The 27,159-nt window shown below is 39.8% G+C and overlaps 1 protein-coding gene across 1 annotated transcript; it reads right to left on the minus strand.

Moving 5' to 3' along the window:
* Positions 1–848: 848 nt before the first annotated feature.
* On the minus strand, positions 849–26,850 carry LOC124143306 (sodium- and chloride-dependent creatine transporter 1-like). The gene is made up of 13 exons (XM_046512220.2): positions 26,614–26,850; positions 20,469–20,600; positions 19,662–19,950; positions 17,514–17,646; positions 17,001–17,135; positions 9,423–9,526; positions 6,168–6,292; positions 5,645–5,757; positions 5,115–5,246; positions 3,681–3,780; positions 3,391–3,491; positions 2,645–2,812; positions 849–1,054 (listed from the first exon to the last, which is right to left on the minus strand). The coding sequence occupies exons 1-13, from the start codon at positions 26,810–26,812 to the stop codon at positions 929–931; spliced, it is 1,857 nt and encodes a 618-aa protein (XP_046368176.2). The 5' UTR covers positions 26,813–26,850; the 3' UTR covers positions 849–928.
* Positions 26,851–27,159: the final 309 nt, after the last annotated feature.

Consider the following 27,159-nt stretch of genomic DNA (forward strand, 5'->3'; position numbering starts at 1 on the left):
TTTATTAAATCCTCGTTTTCAGTGTTAGGCTGCATTTACACTTTGACCGTAGTTTTATGCCCATCTTCACGCGACACGTCAACATAAACTCACATCAAAGGAGGAAGGCAAAATGGTATAATTCATTTAGAATATTTTGATGCCTCTCCGACATGAACAATTTGGACTGCACATAGAAAGAACTAGACTGTACTATGTCATTGATGAAATCGAACAATTCCAAACTTTTGCTGATGGATGGATCTACAAATAGTAAGAGCCCACAGTATTGATTGGAGAAGAAATCTTGATATTGCTTTAACATTTTGGGCCATATTCCACCACATTAGACAAAGACCGGATGTTCCTCCAGCTGACTTGGTGTACGTATCCCCCGCTACCATGTATATATCCTGAAGGCATTCCTCCAGCCCGACTCCACAGACTTGGTGTACAAAGCACTACGTATCCCCCGCTACCATGTATATATCCTGAAGGCGTTCCTCCAGTCCGACTCCACAGACTTGGTGTACAAAGCACTACGTATCCCCCGCTACCATGTATATATCCTGAAGGCGTTCCTCCAGCCCGACTCCTCCACAGATTTGGTGTACAAAGCACTACGTATCCCCCACTACCATTTATATATCCTGAAGGCGTTCCTCCAGCCCGACTCCACAGACTTGGTGTACAAAGCACTACGTATCCCCCGCTACCATGTATATATCCTGAAGGCGTTCCTCCAGTCCGACTCCTCCACAGATTTGGTGTACAAAGCACTACGTATCCCCCACTACCATTTATATATCCTGAAGGCGTTCCTCCAGCCCGACTCCACAGACTTGGTGTTCAAAGCACTACGTATCCCCCGCTACCATGTATATATCCTGAAGGCGTTCCTCCAGTCCGACTCCACAGACTTGGTGTTCAAAGCACTACGTATCCCCCGCTACCATGTATATATCCTGAAGGCGTTCCTCCAGTCCGACTCCTCCACAGATTTGGTGTACAAAGCACGGTGCCTGCTGGAGATTGGCCCCCACGTGGAGTCTGGCCTCAAGCAGGTTCGCACTTTCTGACATATAAAACAAATATATGTAATCATATTCAATAATGTTAAATTAATTAACAATTAAGAATTAATAAAAATATATAAAACAATTACTGTAAAGGAATATGTTTTACTGTGTCCAGTTTTGTTCAGGTTTTGTGACATTTGAAGTATCTGGTCGTTTCCAGAAATAAATGTATCCGCCATATCCTGCTTGTAGTCTTCAGTCCTGTTTAGGTTGTGTCTGCATATTCACTGTGCATTGCGAGTTTGGGATTGAGATTCATTTTCTATATATCTGCATCACAATAAAACAATATTGCATATCTATTTCTTCCGCGATAGAAAAATACATGATTCACAAATAATAATAATAACCGTCACCGTGTGATTTTGCAACCAAATGTAAATATGAAATGTAGATTATGCAATGAATTTAATAGGACTGTCCGACACATTGTCAGTGGATGCCCAGCTTTGGCACAAACACAGTATCATATGCGACATGATGGAGTGGCTCCATCATTTTATTGCCGCCTTCGCCATGCTTGTGGTTTTGACACAGAGGTCCATCCACGGTACGATCCAGATTATGTAGAGGGCGTCATGGAAAATGATACATACAACATTCTTTGGAATAGGCCCATTTACAGCCTCAGACCTATCCAACGAACCTGATCTTGTCCTTTTGGACAAATCCAATAAAATCATTTATATCATTGAATTTTTTGTCCCTTTTGACACTAATGTGATTGACAAGATACAGGAAAAATTGACAAATATGCGGACCTGGCTTTCGAAATGTCAACCTCGCATCCCAAGTACCAACTTGTCCGACTCCCCATTGTTCTCGGTGCCTTAGGTTTAGTACCTCCCAATCTGTTGACTGACATTGGGAGAGTACCCGGGTTTGTTGCCAAGAATACAGCCCTTCTGACAATTTGGGTAATGCAGAAGGCTGCAGTGTTGGGCAGTCTTCACATTCCCTGAAAATGTCTGGGTGGGTTGACGAGGCAGCGCTTCCTGGGTGAAGTCCCATTTGCTGTCTGGGCTGCGTGTAGAGAGGGCAAGGGCCCTTAGCTGATGATGAGCCCAACCAGCCTGACTGTGCCAGGATCACACAAAACCTTTATATTTTAATCTGTACGTAATAATAATAATAAGAAGAAGAAGAAGAAGAAGAAGAAGAAGAAGAAGAATCCATTCTTATGCCAGAAAAAAATGTTCAAACACACAATTATTGCCCTGGTCAATGCATCAGTGTGTACACTATTTCCATTCTCAGTTAATTGAGAAGTATAGAACGAAAGTGAGGCTTACAGGAACATAGCAATATCATGCTACCAGATGCCCATTCAGTGCTGGATGAACTAAGGAATGTCGAACAAAGCCCCTTGCCTCAAGACACATCACATATGCTGCATATACTTCAGGGTGGGGCAAGCCCGAATCCCTGGAAGCTCTCAGGAATTAAGCTGGTGAACACGGTCACCCATCCAACTACTCTCCGCTACCAGCGTTTCTCAACTAACATACTCCATATTCAACTGGTCGTTGGAATTCTGTCTTGAACAAGTTTTAATAATCATCAGAGGAAACAAACCAATTTCTAACCTCAACAAATGACCCATTCGCCTTTACCAATTCTTGTATCATACAGATTGGCACCGGTACTATGGACACCAGACCGATGCAGAACCCAATAGCAACGCCGTATGTCGGGTAGACATAGTCCCCGTATGTAGGAGCCTCGTACTGGACTACAGTCAGGATGAAGCAAAGCTGAAACATATCACAGTCAACAATAAAACCATGAGCACGATTATATCACAGCCAACAGTTAAACCATGAGCACAAACTTTGCGAATATAGATCACAGCCAACAGTAAAACCATGAGCACAAACCTCAGGAATATATCACAGACAACAGTAACACAATGAGCACAAACCTCAGGAATATATATCACAGTCAACAATAAAACCATGAACACAAACCACACGATTATGTGATACATGTAGAATACAAAAAAGAGCTCCCGTATAATACGAATTTTATGAAATAAGCGACTTGATCTGGTATCTGACGAGCAAAGGCAAATTGTGCACCTTTAACTAATATTTTGATAATGTTGACAATTATCCCAGTACTTTGTCCAGATTCCTAATGGTAATTTCTCCATCGCCGATAGGCAAAGGCGGTGCCATGTCTGTACTGGTGTTTATCCGTTGGGGCTATATCCGGGTAGTTATAGAAATATGAAAGGTCCGAAAGGGATTCATTTCAGTGCTACCTTTTATATCCCAGAAACCAACCTCATGATATACGTGAGGCTACATTTATATAACATTCCTTTACTCACGGCCATAAGAAGTGGAGATACAAAACACCACAGCGTCTTCATGAAGACAGGGGGTCTTCGTCCAAGCATCATCTCGATGTCGCCACTGAACCGGTCCGCACCTGGTCCAACAGGCCAGAGCAACATTCACATCAAGGCAGCACTGATGATATGTGCGGCCACAAACAGCATTTTATATTTAGGTTGCATGAAAGGTTGTGTTTGGAGGATTACTCGTACAAACTTCAGATCAACGAAGGATGCATGGAACTATTTTTTCACTCAAATACGTCTATTCCTATGTGTGTTACCGTATATCCAACTGATGATGACACACTCCATGATTCCCACCAACAGGAGGCTGAAGGTCGCCACATACCAGTCGATCAACATGAACACATAGATACCGCCCTGTAACAGGATTCACAATTCAGGTTGGATCACGTCCCCAGAAACCTATGATGGTCGTACTTTGATAGGGTATACATTGTCAGGCTCGGTTACTCCGCCTCCGTGGTCTAGAGGTAAGGTAATTTGGCCAAGAAGTTTAACTTAAGCTTCAGTTCCATCGATTATCTGACCGCCTCCGTGGTCTAGAGGTAGAGCGTCCGCCCGGAGAGCGGAAGGTCCGGGGTTCGATCCCCGGCCGCGTCATACCAAAAGACGTTAAAATATGGTACTTGTTGTTACCCTGTCTGGCGCTCGGCATTAAGGGGCTAAAACAAGGACTGGTCGGCTCGGAGTCAGTATACTGTGTCAGAGTGGGGTATTCAAGTTAAACTGCGGCATGGTATCTCAGTGAGCTAGCACTATAAATCGGCATCAGTCCGGCATAGTACAAGCAGCCACCCACACACACACACACGTGCATGCACGTCGCTTTATAAGTGCAATAATCTTGGACGCGACGTTAAACCCAATTTCACCTCACCTCACCTCATACCAAAAGAAGTTAAAAGATGGTACTTGTTGTTACCCTGTCTGGCGCTCGGCATTAAGGGGCTAAAACAAGGACTGGTCGGCTCGGAGTCAGTATACGGTGCCTGAGACGGGTATTCATGTTAAACTGCGGCATGGTATCTCAGTGAGCTAGCACACAAACACACACACGTACATGCACGTCGCTATATGAGTGCAATAATCTTGGACGCGACGTTAAACCCCATTTACCTCACCTCACCTCACCTCACCTATTGATTACGTGTTATCGCATCCCAATGTTGTTGGACGTTGCGCATAATATCCAATCTCTTGCTTGTCTGAGGCCATCGACAAATAGCAGGGATACTGTTGAGTGTTTAACAACAAGCAAACAATTAAATGATGTTTGAAAATTAAGAATGAGTGAGTGAACATCTTCTGTCACGTCAACATTTTTCAGAAATGGCACGAAAATAATATACTCATATTATATCACGAACTGTCGACAAAGGACAGTCAAATAGTTGGTGACAGATGTGTACGTAAAACTGGAATAGGACCAATAATCGACGTCTACACATTCAGACCTTCAAATGAAAACCAGCAGAAGGAAACTAAGGAATATGTACGGATTGAAACAGAAACAGCGTCACAGATTATAAACAAGACACAAACTTCCTAAAGAATGCATCGAGGTGATTAAAACATGCCACAATTTAACTAGAACCAAATACAGTAAACCACGAAAACAACAAGAAAACGAGTGCGCGCGCATTCGGTTTGTTACGGTCTCCATTGAAAATATGTCGGGTTCCACGCCTCACCCGTGTAACCAGCACAAGACCACATATGAAGCTGAATCCACACAAAACAGCAGTCACCAAACCTCGCCGTCGCTGAAGCTGATTTGGAAATGTATCTACAATTGCCGTCACTGTTGTTTCCGTTGTTCCAAACTAGAGCAAAAATATATACGTGTTAAAAGCACAAGCATAGGAATGTATATATACGTGTTTATGGCATAATCAGAGGAATGTATAGCAAGTTTCGTGCATCTGACAGACCAAACCAAATCCTGTTACACGCGAATGACATTCTTGAGCTCTCCCCTCAACAAAATCATTATCAAACCATAATATAAACCATACAGAGAAAATGAAAATTAATCTAATAAACGTTTGTTTTTTTGTTATTGACCTTTAACTGACTTCCTCATACATTGGCTACAGTTTTAATTTGACCGAGTATTGAACAGGTGATACGTAAGTGAAAGTGGAGTTTTTATGTTTCACTTTTATCATAAGGTTCCGTGGATGCTAGGTCGGATGTTAACTACGATGTTATAAAGTCTGACCTGGGAGTCAACTCCCACTGCGACAAGCATGATGAAGAAGATGACTGCCCACAGCTGTTGTACCGGAAGTAGCGCAAGGGCTTCTGGGTAAGCCACAAAACCAAGACCAGGTCCTGCAGGAGTAAATAATTAGGTTTTAGTATTTGTATTTTGTAGTTTAGTCACTATTAGGCATGGAAACTTGCACCCTATTGTAGGTCGTAGTAGGCTCCTACATTTGATCAAAGATGATGTTCCGAAAATGTGACTGATTGTTGGGGGTTTCCCCAAAACGTAGATAGTTACGCATATATAGTTTTCATTTACATGTTTGCCTGTTCAGACTCGTATATTAACATTGTGATATAGCTGGAGTATTGCTAAAAAAACGAAATTCAGCCACATGTATTCAGACAATCACAGGTGGTCATGTTTGTTACGATGTTTACATGTTGAAGAGAATCCAAGGAACAAAATGAGCTATAGTGCCGAGGTTAAATGTTTCAACTCATATTTCCCATAGTGTATGATCCCGCCCCCTCACCTGCTTTGATGACCTCTGATATGTGAACGCCTTTGTTCTCTGCCATGAATCCAAGAACAGCGAAGATGGCAAAGCCTGCGTAGAAACTGGTGCCTTCGCTGAGGAATGTTATCAAGACAGCATCCCTGCAAGTTGAATCAATAAATAAAGCGACAAAAACCCTTACCATATTCATGAGAAATCTCTGCCGAAAGCAGTGTCGATGGTACGATTCCGACTATATCACGAGCATGAGTTTCTTTAATTGCTATCAATTAGTGATGATACCAGGTGTTCGCGAAGGGTTGAGCGTATCCTGCCCAACCGATGGCATCCGCCACAAGCACATGGAAAGGCAAGTCACTTATAAAAAACACGGGAACAAAAGTCCTCCACATGTCTACCATAAAACTTTTGAAAGCTTAACTGAGACTTTGAATGTTGTAACCTTGAACTCTTGGTAGTAAGAGCACGTACCTCAAAAGTTGTGAAATATAAACACAAAAGGTTGGAGCTGCAGGGAATATCGCTCCACGTGAAGGGAAAGTGGCCCGGACTACTGGAAAGTTGAAGACTTCCCTCTTGTCATACAATCTTGTGGAGAGTGTATTGTCACTCTGAATCGTTATGCATTGATCTAAATATGAAACAGATCAGGCTGTCTCACTGATCTCCTTTATTTCTAGTTCAGGTGGGTAAATAAGTGGAAGGAAACTGGCTATTTGATGGTTATTGAACGATATAAGATTATCAATATACCTTTAGCTTTAATTAAACCTTGATTTGACTTTGCCATTCCGAGCTGAAATTCCGAATCATGTGCAGAAAGAAACAGAAACAGCAAAATTGATGCCCATGGGGATGTCTACTGCTTGCCTAAATGTCTTTCCACAAAATGTTGCATTGATGTTATCAATGAGGAAGTCCAGCATTTCACAAAATGTTATCTCAGTAAACATCTGATGACGTTTCCTTTCACATTACACAATACAAGGTGTAAATTCAACATTTGCTTCAAATTATAGATGTGAACAGTGTCTATAAACCTTCATTGCAGTGACCGCGTGGTAGAGCGTCCATCCGGAGATTCGATCCCTGGCCGCGTGATACCAAAATACATTTAAATATGGTACTTGTTGTTACCCTGTCTGGTACCAAGTATTAAGGGGCTAAAACATGGACTGTTCGACTCGGAGTCAGTATACTGTGTCTGAGTGGGGTATTCATGTTACACTGTGGCATGGTATCTCAGTGTGCTGGCACTATTAAATCAGCATCAGTACGGACTAGCACAAGCAGTCGCAATAATCTTGGACGCGACAGTCCTGCATGGAGACGAACATGAACCGTCCGAGCCATGTGTTCCTGGTTGTATAACTCTGATGACAATTTACTTCATCATGTAACATTATCAAAAACTGAATGTTGAACACACAACTATCAGTTTCGTTAACATTCAATAGTATACATGTAACACTTTGTCATGGACTCAGAATGTCAAAAACATATTCTGGATCTCAGTTCTGTTCTGTCTGAGAAATATAGCCACTTGTTTGTTATCATTTTAGCAGCCAAGAGCACGGATGAGGCATCTATACATGCAATTACATACTGTTCGAATAATAATGCCAATGAGACTCGCCATCCTGAAAATGACAATCCAATACTGATGTGAGAATTGTAGCAGTTAAGAGCGCTTATCTGGCAGTGAAAATGAATCTTATGATCTACACCAGAGTGACCAGAGTGGCATACTCCACTCTCACACTACCATTTCCTTTCATCATTTCCTTTCATGACCTCAGGAAAACCTGGAATTTATACTTCTTTAAGTCGACATAAATTTGATGAAACTGTCCTTAAGACAATGGTGGTACACGACGTTAAATGGCTGTCTGTGTACCTTGCTGCCCATCTGGTCTAGAGATTCAATGATTCTGCAAAGGACATGTCAAGATAACGAGCAAGGGCTTCACACATTCATCTTGATAGATGTATTGTCAATTGTGTCAGAAACTTTTCAGTATTTCAGAAAATCGCCGTAAACATTTAAGCCTCCTTTGAGCCTTTGAGAAGCTTAAATACTACCTAGCTGGACAAAAATCCAGGATGCCCATTGTAAGGTGGGGACATGTTTATAAAGGAATCCATTTCGTGAAAGAAAAACTAAACACTGGCTTTATCAAACAGGATTTTGTGATTACATGTTTCCGTTAAACAGAATATTTGAGGAGTGACAAACTTGAAATTCTTATGTTACAGAATAGCACTCTCAAAGTGTCACATGTTACTTTTGCCAAGACAGACCATATCACACAAAATGAGCTGTTGATGATATAGTTAAAAAACTCCTCTGCGGTTTTAGTTGCAATGTAGTTAAATGTAAAACCCCAAGCGGGGGAAAGCAGGTAGGCAAAAGGGCTTTTCCCGGAGGAGTGTTTTAACTATCTTATGAACCATCTAAATGCAACAAACACGAGAAAGAATAAAACAAAACATTTGGATACCTTATAGTGAAACACTAAAGAAAGACAACGTGCAAAATGCAGACAACTTAAGTCATAACATGTAATATTGAACACGCTTTCATCAGCTGCCCTGAAAGAAACAGTGGGTTACAATATATGTAAGGGGTGGAGATTCAAGTCACCTCATGGTGAAGAATTGTGTGACTTTTAACCAGTCAAACATCAACTTTAGATGCATACTAAAAGGCAGTTTATATATTCAGCTGTAAAGCCTAGGTCATACAATTCAGATGTAAAATCTCAAAACAGGTCTTACAATTCACGTGTAGATCCTCCAAGGAGGTTTGTTTGTTTGTTTGTTGTTTAACGCCGCACTCAGCAATATTCCAGCCATATACGGCGGTCTGTAAATAATCGAGTCTCGACCAGACAGTCCAGTGATAACTATCATGATCATCGATCCACGCAATAACGATCGAGGACATGCATGTATTACAATTCAAATGTAAAACCTATCAGCAGGTCCCACTTGGAAAGTAGTACCTTTCACAAGGTTACAAGGCGATAGCAAGATTTCTACAATACTACAAGCAATAGTAGGCGGCGTGGGGTAGTCTAGTGGTTAAAGTGTTTGCTCATCACTTCCAAGGTCCAGGTTCAGTTCCCCACATAGGTAAAACGTGTGCAGCCCATTTCTGGTGCCGTAATATTTTATGGAATATTGCTAAAAGCGTCGTAAAACCATACACATTCACAGGCAACAGTTGAAGTATGTTTATGGAATTTTGCACATCCTGTTAACATCTACCTGTAGCAGTTGTTGGAGAATCTGTTGTAGCTGGCTATTGTGTGGAGGCCGCCCCAGGTGACGCCGAGAGAGTAGAACATTTGCAGCATCGCCTCCATCCACACCTGGAATCGAGGAAAAAGGTTACTGTACACCGATTCTGATCTAACAGAATAAATGTCTCAGAAAGGAAATGAATATGGATCTTCAGAACCTTGAACCCGAATTCTGAGACAAATGTGCTTTGTTGGCGTAAGCTGCTGCGTAGAGATGCGTCACATAACAATACATCACTGTAGCTGATGGAGTTGCGGCCCTTGGGACATGTACTTGATCGTCACGCATTTCTCATTAACTGATACGATGATAACGGTAAGAATTTTAGTCAAAATCATTGGGAAAGCGCAAGGCAAAATGACGGCTAAATATAGACAAAGGATGAATATTTTTAATCTGCAAACTAATATCAAACTGAACCTGAATAAAATGCTGGCTTTCAAAATTTATTTTTGTGGAAGGTGATCTTGGTGTATATTGCCAGATATTATATGCATATTTTATTCTTCTGACATTGCTTGGATTTGTGGAATCTATGTCAGAGAGTCTATTGATAATGGTAAGGTTCGTCCGCCTTCTAATTGTCAGATTTCATATTTGCATATGACAATTAAGCAGTAATCTGTGTAATATTCTAATGTAGTCGCCAATGTTCTGTTATTGTAAACATATTTTTGTGATGTTCCAAACTGATGATGTCTGTTTAGACCAACGATTAGTCTCTGAAAATATATAATATTGATAGAAGCAAATAACTCCATTTTAAAGTTGAAGAGGAGCCCCAGTGAGATGGATGATTCAGAGATGAAATCTAGACTTGCTTCATTTAGGTCTCCGCATTATGGAAAGGACTGAGCGAAAGGGAAACTGATCTGGTTCAGGGAATGTGAGGCGGACTTGTGTCTATTCTATGGATATCTAGGCTACCAACCGAACCGATCCCGAAGGGGAAGATCCGGGTTAGAGTAGATCTTAAACTAACCCCCAACCCCCCAACCCCCCAACCCCCCACACACACCACGGACCTAAATAGCCTGGATAGAAATGGTTACTGAAAGCCTCTGGTCAACTCCGCCGCGTTACCGCAGAATGTTCATCCAAGTCTGCGGGGGACATTCTTTATGGCTTGTGCACGCCGCTGAAATGTTTATGCGTTGCATCCAAAGATGACGGAAATCGTGTGATATTTCTCTTTCTTGTTTACCTAATAAAGTCATTTTATAGTTACAGTTTGACAAGAAACTGACATTCTCACATTTACAACCACACACGCACGCACACACACATTTTAAGTTACCCGCCCTTGAATTGTGAAGACGTGATCACGAAGCTCATCCATATAAGTACCCATCAAAAGCCGAATATACCTTTATTGTGCTTTCTTGCATCAGATAAACATTCACTGACAAGTTTGATATAACTTCGACATAAACTGTGAATTATGTGTGGTGATTCGGAAGGCGCGAGTGACTAAGTGGATGCTGTGTTGTCACAGCCGGGTGTACTTGCGTCGGTACCCGTTTACTTCTGCGAACCTTCAGCTGCTAAAATACAAAAAAAACAGACGTCCATGAAGTTGAACATTCTACTACTCCGTATGGTTGCGGGGAAGGTAATATTAATTGTGACAATGTGTGTAACGTGTGTGTTAATAACATCGTAACAAGCTCAGACATCCTAGCAGAAATTAATACAATCAGGGACTCTTTCACTGACAAATTAGAAGAAATAAGGCCAAAGTGACAAAAGAACTTTAACAGAAGTGTTGAAACAAGAAACTGCAAACATGAGAAAGGAGAACGTCCGACAACTAGAACATTCCCATACAATATTTTTCTGTAAAATGTTAGTCCAGCATCATGTCTGTGGTATGTTCACTGCATCAGCGTTGACATTAACATGCTATTTACACACCACGCTTAGCAATATTCAGCAATATTGCGATTTTGGTATCTCACATGCATGACAGGCCATGAAATCATGACTTGAATTTGGACGTGGCTTGCTGATACCATGTAACCACAAGCCTATACCTCATAGAAGAAGAAGAAGTGTATTCATGAATGTTCATTTTCAGGAATAATATGTACCATGCAAATGCCCAAACTTTCTTACAACAAACCTTCATATTTTAGACATTTGTATTTACATAGGTAAATGTCTTTTTAAATATACGGACAGGTTCTTATAAACACAATCATTTCTGGTAGATGGAAGACTGATACATTTTGGGATAAATGGTTGCACATGGTAACATTTTGGAATTAAATTTTCTCTACCGTTTTTTTATAAAAAGGACAAATTAACAAAAAATGGTATTCATTTTCTATTTTATTGCGGGTACATTTCATACATAAATTCAGCGATGACATTGTGGTTGTATTAAATCGAGTTTTCTGTACATTTAGATTATGGCTAAAACAATGGAATTTAAATAAATCTCTAAGAAGACCTCTTTCACATGCTAAAGTAGACAGATCTTTTTTCTGGTTGGAGTAGTGATTTATAAAATGAATAAACATCAAGGAAAGAAGAATTTGTGATTTTGTAATGCCAGTTTTGGAATTCTATATCTTTACATCGTTGTTTGAATATAACCATGAAGCATTTCATGTCTCCGCAATCCTGAACCACACACATGAAAACACAGTTTGAAACAATAAAGAACACTTTTAAAGAAATTACTCTGAACCTTTTCAGTGCTTTTTCTTTTGGCACATCCCCAAATTTCTGAGCCATAGAAAAGAACAGGAGCAATCTTTGAATCAAATATTTTAGCAGCAGTAGAAAATGTGAGAGATGGGAATTTCTTTATCCTATTTAACACAGGAAAAGTCGCTTTCCTTGCTTGAATAGCTGGTGTATCACATGCTTTAGTCCAAACAAGCCTTGAAGAGAATAGTAGATCAAGGTATTTGAAATACGATACAACTTCAATTTGCGGACCTTTATAGAACCGTTTCTCAGTTGTCTTCAGATAACCACCCTTTCTAACTGAAAACTATGACTTTTGTCTTATCTAAATTAACTTCAAGGCCCCATTTGTCACAATAAGAGTCTAAAGCATCTTGTTTTCTCTGCAGTCCAATTACACAATCGTCAATAAGAGTGACATCATCAACAAATAATAACCTCATAATCTCCCATAGAAAAAGCGCCAAAAGCACAAATAAAGATCTCGAGAACAAACTTATGCATACATCTATTTGCGTAATATTAAAATTCATCAGTATATATGTTTTTTCGTGAAAAAGGATCGCCATGCGCATGTAACCTATTGACCAGTGCTGAAAAACACTTTTGAAAAGATGTTGAAACTGATATGTTTAGCAAGCTGCAAGATTAACATAGACACTCTGAATTTATAAAAAAAAATTAATTGTGTTGTGATATAGGAACATGGAGAGTCTGTCTAAAAAAATCTAGACTTGCATGGGATATTTTGGATTAGTCTCTGAAAATATATTATTTTCATATAAATATAAAAAGTGAAAAGGAGCCCCAGTGAGATGGAAATTTCAGCCTGAACCTGTTGAAAATCTAGGCTTGCTTCATTGGGGACTATGTAAGCATTACAGTAAGGGCTGGGCGGAAGAGAAAATAATATGGTTCAGAGACTGTTAGACAAACTGCTTCACGGTCTGTATCGCCGTCGTGATCTTAAGAGCTTAGCAATTTGGACAATCTGTGACTGCGACTCGACACCTGTTTCAACCCATCAGATACCAGTCACTATTGTCACTACTTCTCTCTCCCCCAAAAATAATACGAAAAATTTCGAAAGTGTATGTTTTTAAACCTGCAAATCACTATTTAGATACGTGATTTAACTTTTAAGTAATTAAATGTATCTAGTGTTCAAGAATATATTGTTGGTAAAAGTGATGCTGGTACAGTTTTTGTTGCCATTGTGTTGCTTTTGTGGAGTTATATTTGAATATCAAATACATATATTGAAATATGGAATTGCGAAAGAGCTCATCATTGAACCATATGCAGTCGAATAGACATGTACCAATATGTTTTCCATCTACTTATACACACTTATACTGACCATAATTTCATAATGTCATTGTACCTTATTATTAAAAAATTACCCGTGAAGATCAGGGTTAGAATAGTCCTTCAAGATACCCTTCTTGTAGGAAGCGACTAACAGGATCGGGAGGTCAGACTCGATGACATGTTTAATGCATGTCATCGTATCCCAATTGCGTAGATCGATGCTCTTGATGTCAATAACCGGGTTGTCTGGTCCAGAGTCAAATATTTACAAACCAACGTCGTACAGCTGGAATAATGCCGAGTGCGGCTTTTAAAAACAAACAATTAAACACATGAATCTATTCTTAACACCCCCCCCCCCCCCCCCCCAAAAAAAAATAAATAAATAAAATAAATAAATAAATAAAATAAATATATATATAAAAAATGTAAATGTTTTTTTTTTCAAAATGAGAAATTAAACTTAAGTCTTTTGTTCCTATATATTCAGTATTATCTATAATAAATTTAGATTAATAATTTAATCACTTGCGTCAATTTCATGTCTGTCATACAATGCACATGTTCAAACCTCTAAACTTTGAATACATGACTTGTAATTGATAATAACAAATTAATAATTCACTTAGAATCACTATCGTTGATGCCGCGCAGCACTATAATATACATCATAATCAAATTGACTAGTATGCAAATCACTACAATGAACATGCACATGATCATGCACCTCGTAATATCAAATACTAAAATTTTATTGTGTGATGAATTTAAATGGATCAGTGAGAACATGTGATATTAATTCCCCATCAATATCTTCCCTGGTTGGTCTATCAATGTCTACAAAATATAAATTAACAATTCTTAATTTCGACGCAATCATTCTAGACTTAAGTTGGACCCCTTTTTTAATTTATTATAATGGGTCAGGGAGACAGTTTACATCACAACTCATACCACACAATAACAAGTCCAGTTTGGCCCCCTGCCGGAGCTCCCGTCCCTTATAGCAGCTGGGTTTTGGTTATACCATCTAACATAACCAACTCTGTTCTAGTACATCAGGGTGTAATCCTTTTTCGACTGCTTGTAAAAATCTGATATCTCAGCTCACAGCTGGTTAATATATATTCTGAGTTGGTACTATTGGTATGTATACATATAATATATATCACATGCAGTATACATGTATCAAGTGTAATATGTCTGTATATCACATGCAGTAAACAGTGTGTCACTAGCTCAGCGCTGGGCACATCCCCCCCTCTCTCTCTCTCTCTCTCAGGCAGTCACGTACATTGTACCTCATGGGGCCGGGGCCACGAGGTTTCTTTTCAGGGAATCTCCATTATTAAAATACTGGTACATATTAATAAAGCTTGTATGCTTTATCCTTATAGAGGCCGTACATAATATTGACATCTCATAAGAAATAAACTACACATGATTGTTGTTTATAGTACAATAAAACAAAACACGGAGAATAAATCACTCCGGGCTGCACCAGTCATGGTTTATTCTCCCTGCAGTGTTTTATTTCACGATGGACAACGGCCACGCGTCATTTATTTCTTAAATAACTGATTGAAAAAACAACAACATAAAGGCTTATCGGCCACTAGAAAAGCCGTATATCGTGTAAACTTCACACTAAAAAGTTATTTACTGTTATAACCAAATAAAACACAATCCATTATCCGATAGAGATAACTGTACAAAGCGGAGGGATATGTTATCTCAATAAACTTGCTAACATGGTTTGGTTTGACTTCTTGCCGCGTGTCTGAATTCCATTAATATGTTTCATATCCTAAAACCGACTAATCAGCTAATCTCGCGGGAGTGCGCGCAACAGTTCCTAGATCAAGGCATGCCAGAAATACGAAACCTACTGCTCCCCACAGGAGGACTTTGGTATCACATGCGTCGGGGGACCAGCGCCATCTGATTGGCCGTTAACAGTTGTACAAGGCGGAGCAAAAAGCATCGTTTTTCCGTCCATTTTACGCTTGAAACCCGACGTTTTCCCGGACACTTTCTAGACGCTCACCATGAATGAATTTTAATGAATTTTTAGTCGTTTTTCCGTCGAATGACCATATACGAAAAAGACGACGTTTACGTGTTTGCAGTGTATGTTTTCAGATTTGTCTGCAACATACCCATGCTTGTGGGTTTCATCAAAGAGGTAAACGACTAAGACCTTCTTCATTTTACTGGAGTACTGTTCAAAGTGACATGAAACCCAACTCATTCACTCACTCAATGTAGCCTATGCATATCGCATGATCAGATTTTTCTCCTCATTGTGAACACAAGAAGCGATACTCTAGTGAGACACATTCAGGAATTGTGCTGAACTACATACTTAAAAATTGACTTTCACTTTGTGTGAGTTCATTGGAGTTGAACCTTCATCGAGTAAGGGTCGGAGCTTGCGAATCTTATATTTTTTAATGTCACTATATTTTATCTCGAAGGGTGTAGATCAATACACAAAATACGTGCGGCTTCATATTCACCATGACAACAACAGCCATACAACAACAGGTTGTGTCGCGGAATGTAGCTCCTCAAAAGGAGAGGCAACATGGCCGTGTGCAGGCTCACATTGTTCTACAGTGACATATGTTGTAGATTGTCTACAACAAATATATTCAACTAATATCACAATAACATCGCGTCATAATATATTTACATCAAGTACAAGACGCCAAAATAGTCGACTAAAGCGTGACGGGAGGAAGCTGCTTATGAACCTGTGGCGATTACAAGTGTTACATTGGTCGGTCATTTAAACGTGATTGTAAAGATATGACAAAAGGTTAGTGAGGTAAATGCACAGATTGTTGTAGTCTGTCACTGTCAGTCTAACCACGGATTGAGTCTATACTACGATGGTTTGGATTTGCATTTCTTCGATTTGTTCAGGGTGGGTCGTAACGAGGATATTCGTGAACGCTCATGCAGTCAAACTCTCTGATATTTCTCAATATATGAGTTCAAGATTGTAGGGTCTAGATAATCAGAAATAATGCGTCTGTATATATCTGTGCAAGGGCATTCCCAGGAGTTTTCTCAAGAAAACCGTCTCCTGAAAAAACGTATAAAAGTCACATTGTATCGTTCATACATTTATGAGCGTCAGTTTCCCGGACGTGTGACCAGACTCTCGTCCAATGGTAAAGCCGTATATCATGTAAACTTCACATTTAAAACATATAAACATTTGACGACCGTGACACCAAGTCAGCTGGTCATCAACAGTGGAAAGCGATCGATCCATCATCAAGGACCTCGAAACATACCTGCTATTATTAATAGGATTACATTAGTACAGCACTATATTACATGACGAATTACTTCCGCTAAACAATTACCTTGCCTTTGCATGTGTTTCTGATAGTTGCCACCGGTGGGGCAGGATACGCTCACACCTGGTATCATCGCTAAATGATGATTCATAACCACTTGCTCATGGTACAGTCGGAATTGTATACTCGCTTTAAATACGGAAAGGGTTTTTTCGCATATATTAACCTGGAAGTCAGCAAGTCGACTGAAGTCTGGCTTGACGTAGTAGATGATACCCTGGACAGCACCAGGCAGCGTCACGGCCCGGATGAGGATCACTGTGAGGAGTATGTAGGGCAGGGGGGCCGTCACGTACACCACCTGGAACACGAGCAGCGTGGTCAATGTTCTGGGCTCGGACATAAGCATTCTGTGACACAAAGTAACGTGAGCGGCTGTGGTACATTACTGCTTCTGTTTTCCTGTTTTCAAGCCTGATGAAACTTGGTAAGAACAGGTCCTGGGCGCTCAATTGTTTGTCGAAAGAGCCAATCAGACATCGTACCCCGGCGATACGGATTGTTGCTCACAATATCGATTGGGTTGTCAGGCCCAGGCTCATACCGCTGGAACTGTGTTGAGTGCAGCGTTAAACAACACACAAGCAAGCAAACAAATAAATACAAGTGAACAATTTAGGCTGCCCCTCAACACCGACTTTACATTACTGGTTGACACCCTGTGAGTGGTTGGACTTACCTTTCCAGCAGATTTGACACCTTTGATCAGACAGAGAAATATGAGGACCCATGCAGCAAAGAATGCAAGAGCCATATGCCACTGTATTCCTCCCATGTCGTGCAACCCAGCAGAAACACGCAGTGCGTTGTACCTGAAGCAGATAGTGTCATTTATACCATGATGATAATGTGTGCTTGTGTATATAGACGCCACGGGAAAGTACATGGAACTGAGGGCATTTATGATGATAAAAAATGTGTGCAGTCAATCCATCAACGAAACTTCAGTCCCTTAATTTGGAAGCGATCATCATTCCATTGAAGAATGCCTAATTCTGATTATTAAAAAAAATACATTTTCTATATTGATACTTCTTTTGAATTAAGCCTTTTCACATAAAATCTGTAATCTGTAGGTGCATTTAACAATGAATAACGACAACATAGAATATTGAATACGTTCGATATCAGAACAACAGTTTATCAGACATGACGAACTCTATTTCAGAACACACGCTTAACTAAAACACACTAAAACCACTTTGTCACGGCCACATAATCATCGGTCACATAATCATCGGCCACATAATCATCGGTCACATAATCATCGGCCACATAATCATCGGTCACATAATCATCGGCCACATAATCATCGGCCACATAATCATCGGCCACATAATCATCGGTCACATAATCATCGGCCACATAATCATCGGCCACATAATCATCGGTCACATAATCATCGGCCACATAATCATCGGCCACATAATCATCGGCCACATAATCATCGGTCACATAATCATCGGCCACATAATCATCGGCCACATAATCATTGGTCACATAATCATCGGCCACATAATCATCGGTCACATAATCATCGGCCACATAATCATCGGCCACATAATCATCGGTCACATAATCATCGGCCACATAATCATCGGCCACATAATCATCGGTCACATAATCATCGGTCACATAATCATCGGCCACATAATCATCGGCCACATAATCATCGGCCACATAATCATCGGCCACATAATCATCGGTCACATAATCATCGGCCACATAATCATCGGCCACATAATCATCGGTCACATAATCATCGGCCACATAATCATCGGCCACATAATCATCGGTCACATAATCATCGGCCACATAATCATCGGCCACATAATCATCGGTCACATAATCATCGGCCACATAATCATCGGTCACATAATCATCGGTCACATAATCATCGGCCACATAATCATCGGCCACATAATCATCGGCCACATAATCATCGGCCACATAATCATCGGCCACATAATCATCGGCCACATAATCATCGGCCACATAATCATCGGTCACATAATCATCGGACACATAATCATCGGACACTATAATGAACTGTACCTCTCGTGTCGTCATATTTCAGGCTGGGAGGGGTTATGCCAGTGCGCCCTATTCCGCCAGTAAATCATCACGTAAATGTTAAACATTACTACAGATAACATGTCCAAGCAGTACAAATACGCAACAGGGTGCGATAAAAAAAAAAACTTTCGTCAATTCTTTTTTAACAAATACCATGTATGATGTTACCAGTATTTTGATTTAGTCAAAAATAAACTAAAGTAAATGATCTTATATTTGTTACACTTAGGACTATCTATGGCCCCTTTTCGGAACGTTCTAAGATCGCTGATCTATGTTCTATTTACCCATGTGTATAAAGCGAGTGAGTGAGTGAGTGAGTTGGGTTTAACGCCGCTTTTAACATTATTCCAGTTATATCACGGCGTGGTGTATAAAGCGATGCAAAAGACTACCGTTTTGAGACAGTTCTTGTCGTCATGGTAGAATTAAGATAAACCAAACTGTGTTTTGAATTTTATCTCACGCACTCTGTTTCAAATTAAAATACGAAGTACATGTCCAAATTAAAACACACCAAGGTATGTGAAACGTTGCTTTGACTAAAATCCATCACTTACATTAACATTTAAAATAGCATGATCATTATCATTATAATTAACATTAACATTTAAATTATGAATTTAACACATGATCATTATCACCAGATGTCGCGACCATATGCTTAATGATACGAGGTAGTCGACGCCTTGTTTAGTAGTCGATGTTGCTCATGTTAAATGTGTCACTGCAAATGTCCTGCATCACTTACTGCCAAAACTCTTCTGCTGCTGACCTTGATACGTTGGAAAGGCTTTCGTTGACATAACTTGACATGCTGATGTTCCTGGTCAATGTTAAACTGTTACTTGTCGTTAAATTGTCAGAGTACAGGGGCGTGTTCAAGGTGGTACATGCTGGCGTGTTCCACCAGTTGGAGCAGGTGGTCCAGGGTAGAACAGGATAGAAGGACATCACCAGGTAGTACAGGCACCAGGCAATGATCAGGTTGAAGTAGAAGGAGCAGATAAAAGAGGCAATACTCATCACATAGCCAAGGCCTGGGGATAGAAAGACCACATTGTACCTGTCACTGCATGTTATTAAGGAATCTAAACATTACATATGAAAATTGTAAGGTTTATTATCGTCCTGGCGCGACAGTAGTGTGACATTGCATGGCTTGTGAGTGTGAGTGAGTTGGGTTTAACGCCGCTTTTAACAATATTCCAGTTATATCGCGGCATGTTAGCTTAATGTGGGAGGAAAGCCCGAAGTGATGCAGGTCTCAGACGTTTACCACTTCGGTGAAACCCACGAGCACGGGTATGGTGCTGACAAACCTAGAAACATAATCGGGGCGAACCGGGATTCGAACCCACAATCATAGGTTCCTGGCGTGCCCAAGGGACGCAACTCTGCACAGCGAATCGCGGCGCCTTAGACGACGGGGCCACCCGTGCCCCCGCATGGCTTGTGATAACGTGAGATTTAACATATTGAAGAATGTACATTGAACTGCATTATTATTTGTGGATTTGTAAATGTCGATTTCATGTTTTATACAAAGTAATTTCACCTTTAAACAGTGGACATATACTCCACACGTGCATGGCCCCACTTCCAGAAAACTGTCCAATAGAAAGCTCCAGGAAGAAAAGGGGCAGTCCTACCAGGACAAGGCACAGCAGATATGGCACGAGGAACGCCCCTGGAGCAGACACAGGTTCATAGTACATAGTAAACATGTAGAAGCATTCTTGGAGTACTAAGTACCAGTACATGTTCTGGATACCATATGATATTTTCAATTTAAAATCAAACATATGATAAAATCAACTGAGAGATATAGTTTCTTTTGCGCCTCGGTTTATTTTTTCATTATAGAGATGTGTACTTTAGACGTGCCTATAGTCGTAGGTTCGAATTCCGATTAGCACGGTATTGGTGCTCAGTTGTTTCACCGACGTGGTAAACAAATAACACCTGTAACCTTTCCATGCCGCACTTTAACATGGATAACCCACTCAGACACAGTATATTATATCCGAGCCGACCATTCATCCATCGATACCCAACTCAGAGACAGCATACCGCCTGTGAGCTGACCAGTCCAACATAAATAATACACTCAGACACATAATACTGTTATAAGGCGGCCCGTGAAGATCCGGGGTAGAATAGGTAGAATCTGAACGGAAATGTATTGGTATCCGGCGGCACGCAGACATATAAGAGGTGCACATCTACATGTATGTCGGAAATAACTAATTACAAATATGCATTTTTTATTTTCAACAGATGTCGCCAAATCTGATTGGTGTTTGTTTAAATATTATTATCTAATATTTGATATCCAAGTATAAGTTACATGACATGAATTCCACCAGATGTTGCCAAATATGATTGTGGAGCTATGGAGACGATGTTATAAAATACATCTTTTGTTGAGCTTCCTGGATTTTAAGTCCATGTTTGACATGCTATTTCTTTAAATACCTGCGAAGTCAAGAGACAACGAGATTCTACTTTTCCTTACAATACATTCCCAATATTTACTACACGAATAGAACCGTAAAGAGCCGGGGTAGAATAGGTCCTCAGCAACCCATGCTTGCCATAAAAGGCGACTTGGCTTGTCGTAAGAGGCGACCAACGGGATCGGGTGGTCAGACTCGCTGACTTGGTTGATGCATGTCATCGTATCTCAACTGCGTGGATCGATGCTCATGATGATCACTGGATTGTCTGGTCCAGACTCGATTATTTACAGACCGCTGTCATTTAGCTGGAATATTGCTGAGTGCGGCGTAAACCAACAAACAAACAGATGTTGTAAGGAAGTGTAATGTATTGTTTAACAATGATTGTAAGTGTATTACATTGTTTCTGTTGAGATTCAGCAGAAGATAATTATTAGTAGACAATGATTAGTTGTGAGGACTGTAGTACTGTTTAATGTTAGCAGTGGTGAGGAAATTGTTGTATTTGGATGCTCGAATTATATGTAAACTTCCGGAGCGCGCGCGCCTGTCGGATCTTATATTTCATCTCAGTCCATCTGACATTACATCAAGACCAGCGGTTGTGTGAAGAACAATGATCACCCCGGATTCCCAGCCTAGGCCTATTTCAGTTTCAGAAGCTTTACCACTGTTGCGGATAGGTGAATATTATATCACTGAACTTTTTAATATCACCACTGCCATCACATTTTTTGTATTGGATACTGATCATTGCTATCATATTATATATTGACATTGAATATTGTACTACCACTCTATTCCTTTCTGCCAATGTAATTGCTGTGCAGTAATATGTATTGATTTGTAAACCTAATTAATTTTGTAATACGATTGTTGATGGCTTACCATTTGTTGGTTGTTTGTTGGATTCGCACTAAATTCTTTTACATACATATTTTCGGGGTTAGCATATTGTTTCAATTTGGGAATCAACTCGTAACAATACTGACTCCGGGCCAACCAGTGCAACATGAATACCCCATTCACACACAGTATCCTGACTCCGAGCCGACCAGTGCAACATGAATACCCCATCCAGACACAGTATCCTGACTCCGAGCCAACCAGTGCAACATGAATACCCCATTCAGACACAGTATACTGACTCCGAGCCAACTAGTACAATATGAATACCCAATTCAGGCACAGTATACTGACTCCGAGCCGACCAGTCCTTGTTTCATTCTCTTTATGTCGAGCGCCATGCAGAGTAAACTTTGTGTTCATGAGGGATCAAATACATGTGTTAAAGGGGCACTAATCTCTGGCTTCTTCTCGGCTGTCTGACACTGGCCACTGGGGCTCACTAGCTGCCGTGAGTCGATTTGCTCGCTCACGCAACTGAGCTTGACAAGAGACTGGACTTCCGTCTGTAAAGACAGCATAAATAAACTTCGAGGCAATATTTGTTTTACGCATTTTTGAACACTGATTGGTTACCCGTGATGTATCGAGATTTCGACAAAGGGCGCATGTTAATTAATAACTTCAGCCTAAACAAACAGACAAAAAGGACGGCGGAAGCTCATCGGTTGTCGTCATTTGGAAATACCCCTGATGGTTATAGTTCAATAATAATAAAAAGTATCACTGCAGTGAAAGCATTTTCGGATTTCGAATTGCGTGGATAATACAATTAGTACTCCCTTGTTGTCATCCACGTTTTCTGGTATAACCCTTCACTTGTGTATTTGTTGTCATTCACTCGATGCTCAGTTAATGAATTTATTACAGGTATAATTAGTGGTAGCACCACTGAGATTACCTGATAAAGGTTCCAATTTGGCGTTTCTTGTGTCTGGGGTAATTATTCAATCTTAATCCAGGTTTGAAGTGAGGTGAAATGTGTGTTATGTCATATGAACGTGGCAGCCCAGCAAGAGATGAATGATCAGTTGATTTACTTTTTTGAAAATCAACGGATCATTCCTAGCCATCAAAGGATTAACGAAAAATACGTTGATTAATAAATCACTGTTATTTAGCACAGTGGATATGTCAATAGTAAGTGTTTACATGTGTAGGTTTACTAAAGCAAAGGGAATAGACTCATAACATGGCATGAGGTGCCGATGTAAAAACAACATACTTTGTTCAAAGGGTTAACCGATTATACTTTGATTGATTGGTCATTGTTATCTAACTCAGTGGACCTTTTTAAGAATCATGGACATTATGAAAATAGTTGTCACGTGGACTGTCTCAGCTGACCTTTGAGACGTGACACCTATGTGAAACACCTGAAACAAACTAATTGATCAGTTGATAAACGAACACAGGTTATAATATCCCTAAACGATATATATATTTTAAAATATTTGATTGTTACAGAGAAAAGTGACATCGAATAAGTTTCTTTGTACAGCTGCAGACGTGTGGGATATTGTTCCTTTATGCGGATATTCACGGATACATTCCTCGAACAAGAAAGCTTCCTAAAATTATACATATAAACTTGGTAGGTTGTTGTTATAATATCTGCATTTTCTTTTCCTTCATTTGCTATAAAACAGATTTATTCTTGTTCCCCTACGTCTTGGTTGGGAAATTCTTCGATGCGCGATAGACGTTATTTTTACACGTCTTTTCCTTTGTAAGCGTGTATATATTAGTCAATTTGTAAAATGTGATTCTCTCAAGCAATTTATAAAATGTCCAAATATTTCAGTCATTTTGACTGAATAATCTGTCCATTTATTTAAGAGATTGACTAAAAATGATTTAGACGGTCAAAAGGGCTTAAAAACACAACAATAAATTAATTATGCCAGGATTAGAAGCCAAACATTATAGAAATGTACTTTTAATCCTAACATTTGCAGTCTCTTGGTGATGATATTAAACATAAAAATGTTTGGAATTCGTTTTATAATAATACAGATGGACATATTTTTCCGTCAATTTGTAAAATAATTAAATATTTAGGCGTTTAATATTAGACACGAGAGATAAAAAAATAACTCAGTTTTATGTAAAGAGATTATACTAGCATCGTTTAGTGAGATACAAATGCAACATATATACGAACGTGTGGTAACAGAACTATTTTATAAGTACTTATTTGAAAATGTCCCATTGTTAATATCTTTTGTAACTGTTGAGGACTCCTTTAAGGAAGAATACCATTAAAACTAAATATATTTAGACTTTTATAAACATGTGGTTAAATCCTATAAGGAAGAATAACAATTACTTATGGATCAGAAGTGCACTACTTACAATGCAAGTTGAAATTGTCTTCTTTTATACATAGCAGTAACAACTGCGGCTAGGGGAATAGCTAGACTATCATTCTGCATAACATATATAAATTGGTCTTCTGGGGTTAAACTTCTTAGACAAGTATGTATTGGAGAAAACAAATGAGAATAGTCATATCGTAGATCAGAGTAGTATTCACATTCTGTGAGGAAATGTACTTCGTGTTCGACACACTGGCGGTCACATAACCTACATAAACGGAGGTGTAGTGGTGTCTGGACGGGAGTAGCGACCAACTTCAACCTCCAAAGGGAGAGAACTGCAGCGTAGTTTTGCCAAGGTACTACGTTGCTGTCTGTCTAAAACAGAGCGGACATAGGTCGACGTATTTAGAGTATTCTTAAAGAGTCTGAAAGTCCTCAACTTATTCCCATGTTCATGACCAGTGTCATTCCATAAATCACGTGACCAACAATCGGCGTCATTACATCTCAAAGTGCGTGTGATTAGATGGAATTCACTAATAGAGACATTAAACAAATCCATAGATGGAAGTTGTAGTGATATAAACATTGCATTAACTGGCTTATCCCATGATTTGCGGAAGGTAAGAGACCAATTTCGAATTGGTCTTTAGATCAGTGCCCCTAGTGGATCTTCTGTGGGAGGATATCTGAACGGAAATGTATTGGTATCCGGCGGCACGCAGACATATAAGAGGTGCACATCTACATGTATGTCGGAAATAACTAATTACAAATTTGCATTTTTTATTTTCAACAGATGTCGCCAAATCTGATTGGTGTTGGTTTAAATATTATTATCTAATATTTGATATCCAAGTATAAGTTACATGACATGAATTCCACCAGATGTTGCCAAATATGATTGTGGAGCTATGGAGACGATGTTATAAAATACATCTTTTGTTGAGCTTCCTGGATTTTAAGTCCATGTTTGACATGCTATTTCTTTAAATACCTGCGAAGTCAAGAGACAACGAGATTCTACTTTTCCTTACAATACATTCCCAATATTTACTACACGAATAGAACCGTAAAGAGCCGGGGTAGAATAGGTCCTCAGCAACCCATGCTTGCCGTAAAAGGCGACTATGCTTGTCGTTAAAGGCGACTAACGGGATCGGGTGGTCAGACTCGCTGACTTGGTTGATGCATGTCATCGATCCCAATTGCGTGGATCGATGTTCATGATATCAATCACTGGATTGTCTGGTCCAGACTCGATTATTTACAGACCGCTGTCATATAGCTGGAATATTGCTGAGTGCGGCGTCAAACAACAAACCAACCAACCATACAAATATGTGATAAATCATGTATAAAAACAACCGAAAACATTGAAAATGTTCTTTCAAATTAAGTAGCTATTGAGTCGCTGAAATGTGAAGCGAAAATGTCAAAAACTAAAACGAAAAGGTCAAAAACTAAAATGAAAATGTCAAAACAAAAACGAAAATGTCAAAAACGAAAATGAAACTACAGAAAACTATTTCCACCGCGGTGTAAATAGTTTTCACCGCGGATGAAACAGTATTCTGTATTTTTATATAAAATTTGACTTTTTCGCTTTCGTTTTTGACATTTTCATTTTAGTTTTTGACATTTTCGTTTTTGTTTTTGACATTTTCGATTAGTTTGTGACATTTTCGTTTCACTTTACAGCGATTCAGTATCTTCTTTACACATGATTTATCACATATTTGTAAGACAAATCGTGTTAATTTGAAAAAGGTTACGATAAAAGTAAGTGAAATATCCAAAGATGGAAAAACGAACTCCATGTCCCTTATGGGCCACCGTAGATCACTGAAAATCAGTGTTCGCGAAAGGGGTAAGCATGTCCTGGGCACCAGGTATAGTCACTTCACACAAGGATTTGGTGTAGTCCGCACATGACCGTCTCGTGGGTTTCCACAAAATGCCAAGTGTCTCAGACCTTTTACACCCCCGCTGTACTGTTTATAACTGTTCTTACCGCCACCGTTTCTGTTACAGAAGTAGGGGAATCGCCATAGATTCCCGAGGCCAACACAGTATCCAACCAAAGAAAGAATGCTGTCCATTTGTCGTGACCACTTGATCCTTCTGTCATGGCTAATTTGGACTTCATTGCTAGAGTCCGGGCAGTCGTTGATCTCAAAGTCGAGATTCTTCCCCTCAACGCAGAGTGTCATATCAGTTCAGCTTAGGCAGGAAGCAGCATTACTGGGCACATCTAATACCTGTGTTGCAAAGATTATATTCATGTAACAGCTGACCTGATGATAATATTCATAGGTTTCATAGGCAGCATAGGCTATTATAGCTAAAATGGAAATAATTATCATAACACCGCCCGCATGTTATCAGAATTCAGCGGGCCTCTGTAACTTGATAATCCCCTCATATTGCTTGACGATGGTTGGTTGGTTTGTTGTTTAACGCCGCACTCAGCAATATTCCAGCTATGTGACGGCGGTCTGTAAATAATCGAGTCTGGACCAGACAATCCAGTGATTAATATCATGAGCATCGATCCACG

The sequence above is a fragment of the Haliotis rufescens genome, unplaced genomic scaffold (genome assembly GCF_023055435.1).
Source record: "Haliotis rufescens isolate VD_foot unplaced genomic scaffold, xgHalRufe1.0.p SCAF_30, whole genome shotgun sequence".
NCBI lineage: Eukaryota > Metazoa > Mollusca > Gastropoda > Lepetellida > Haliotidae > Haliotis > Haliotis rufescens.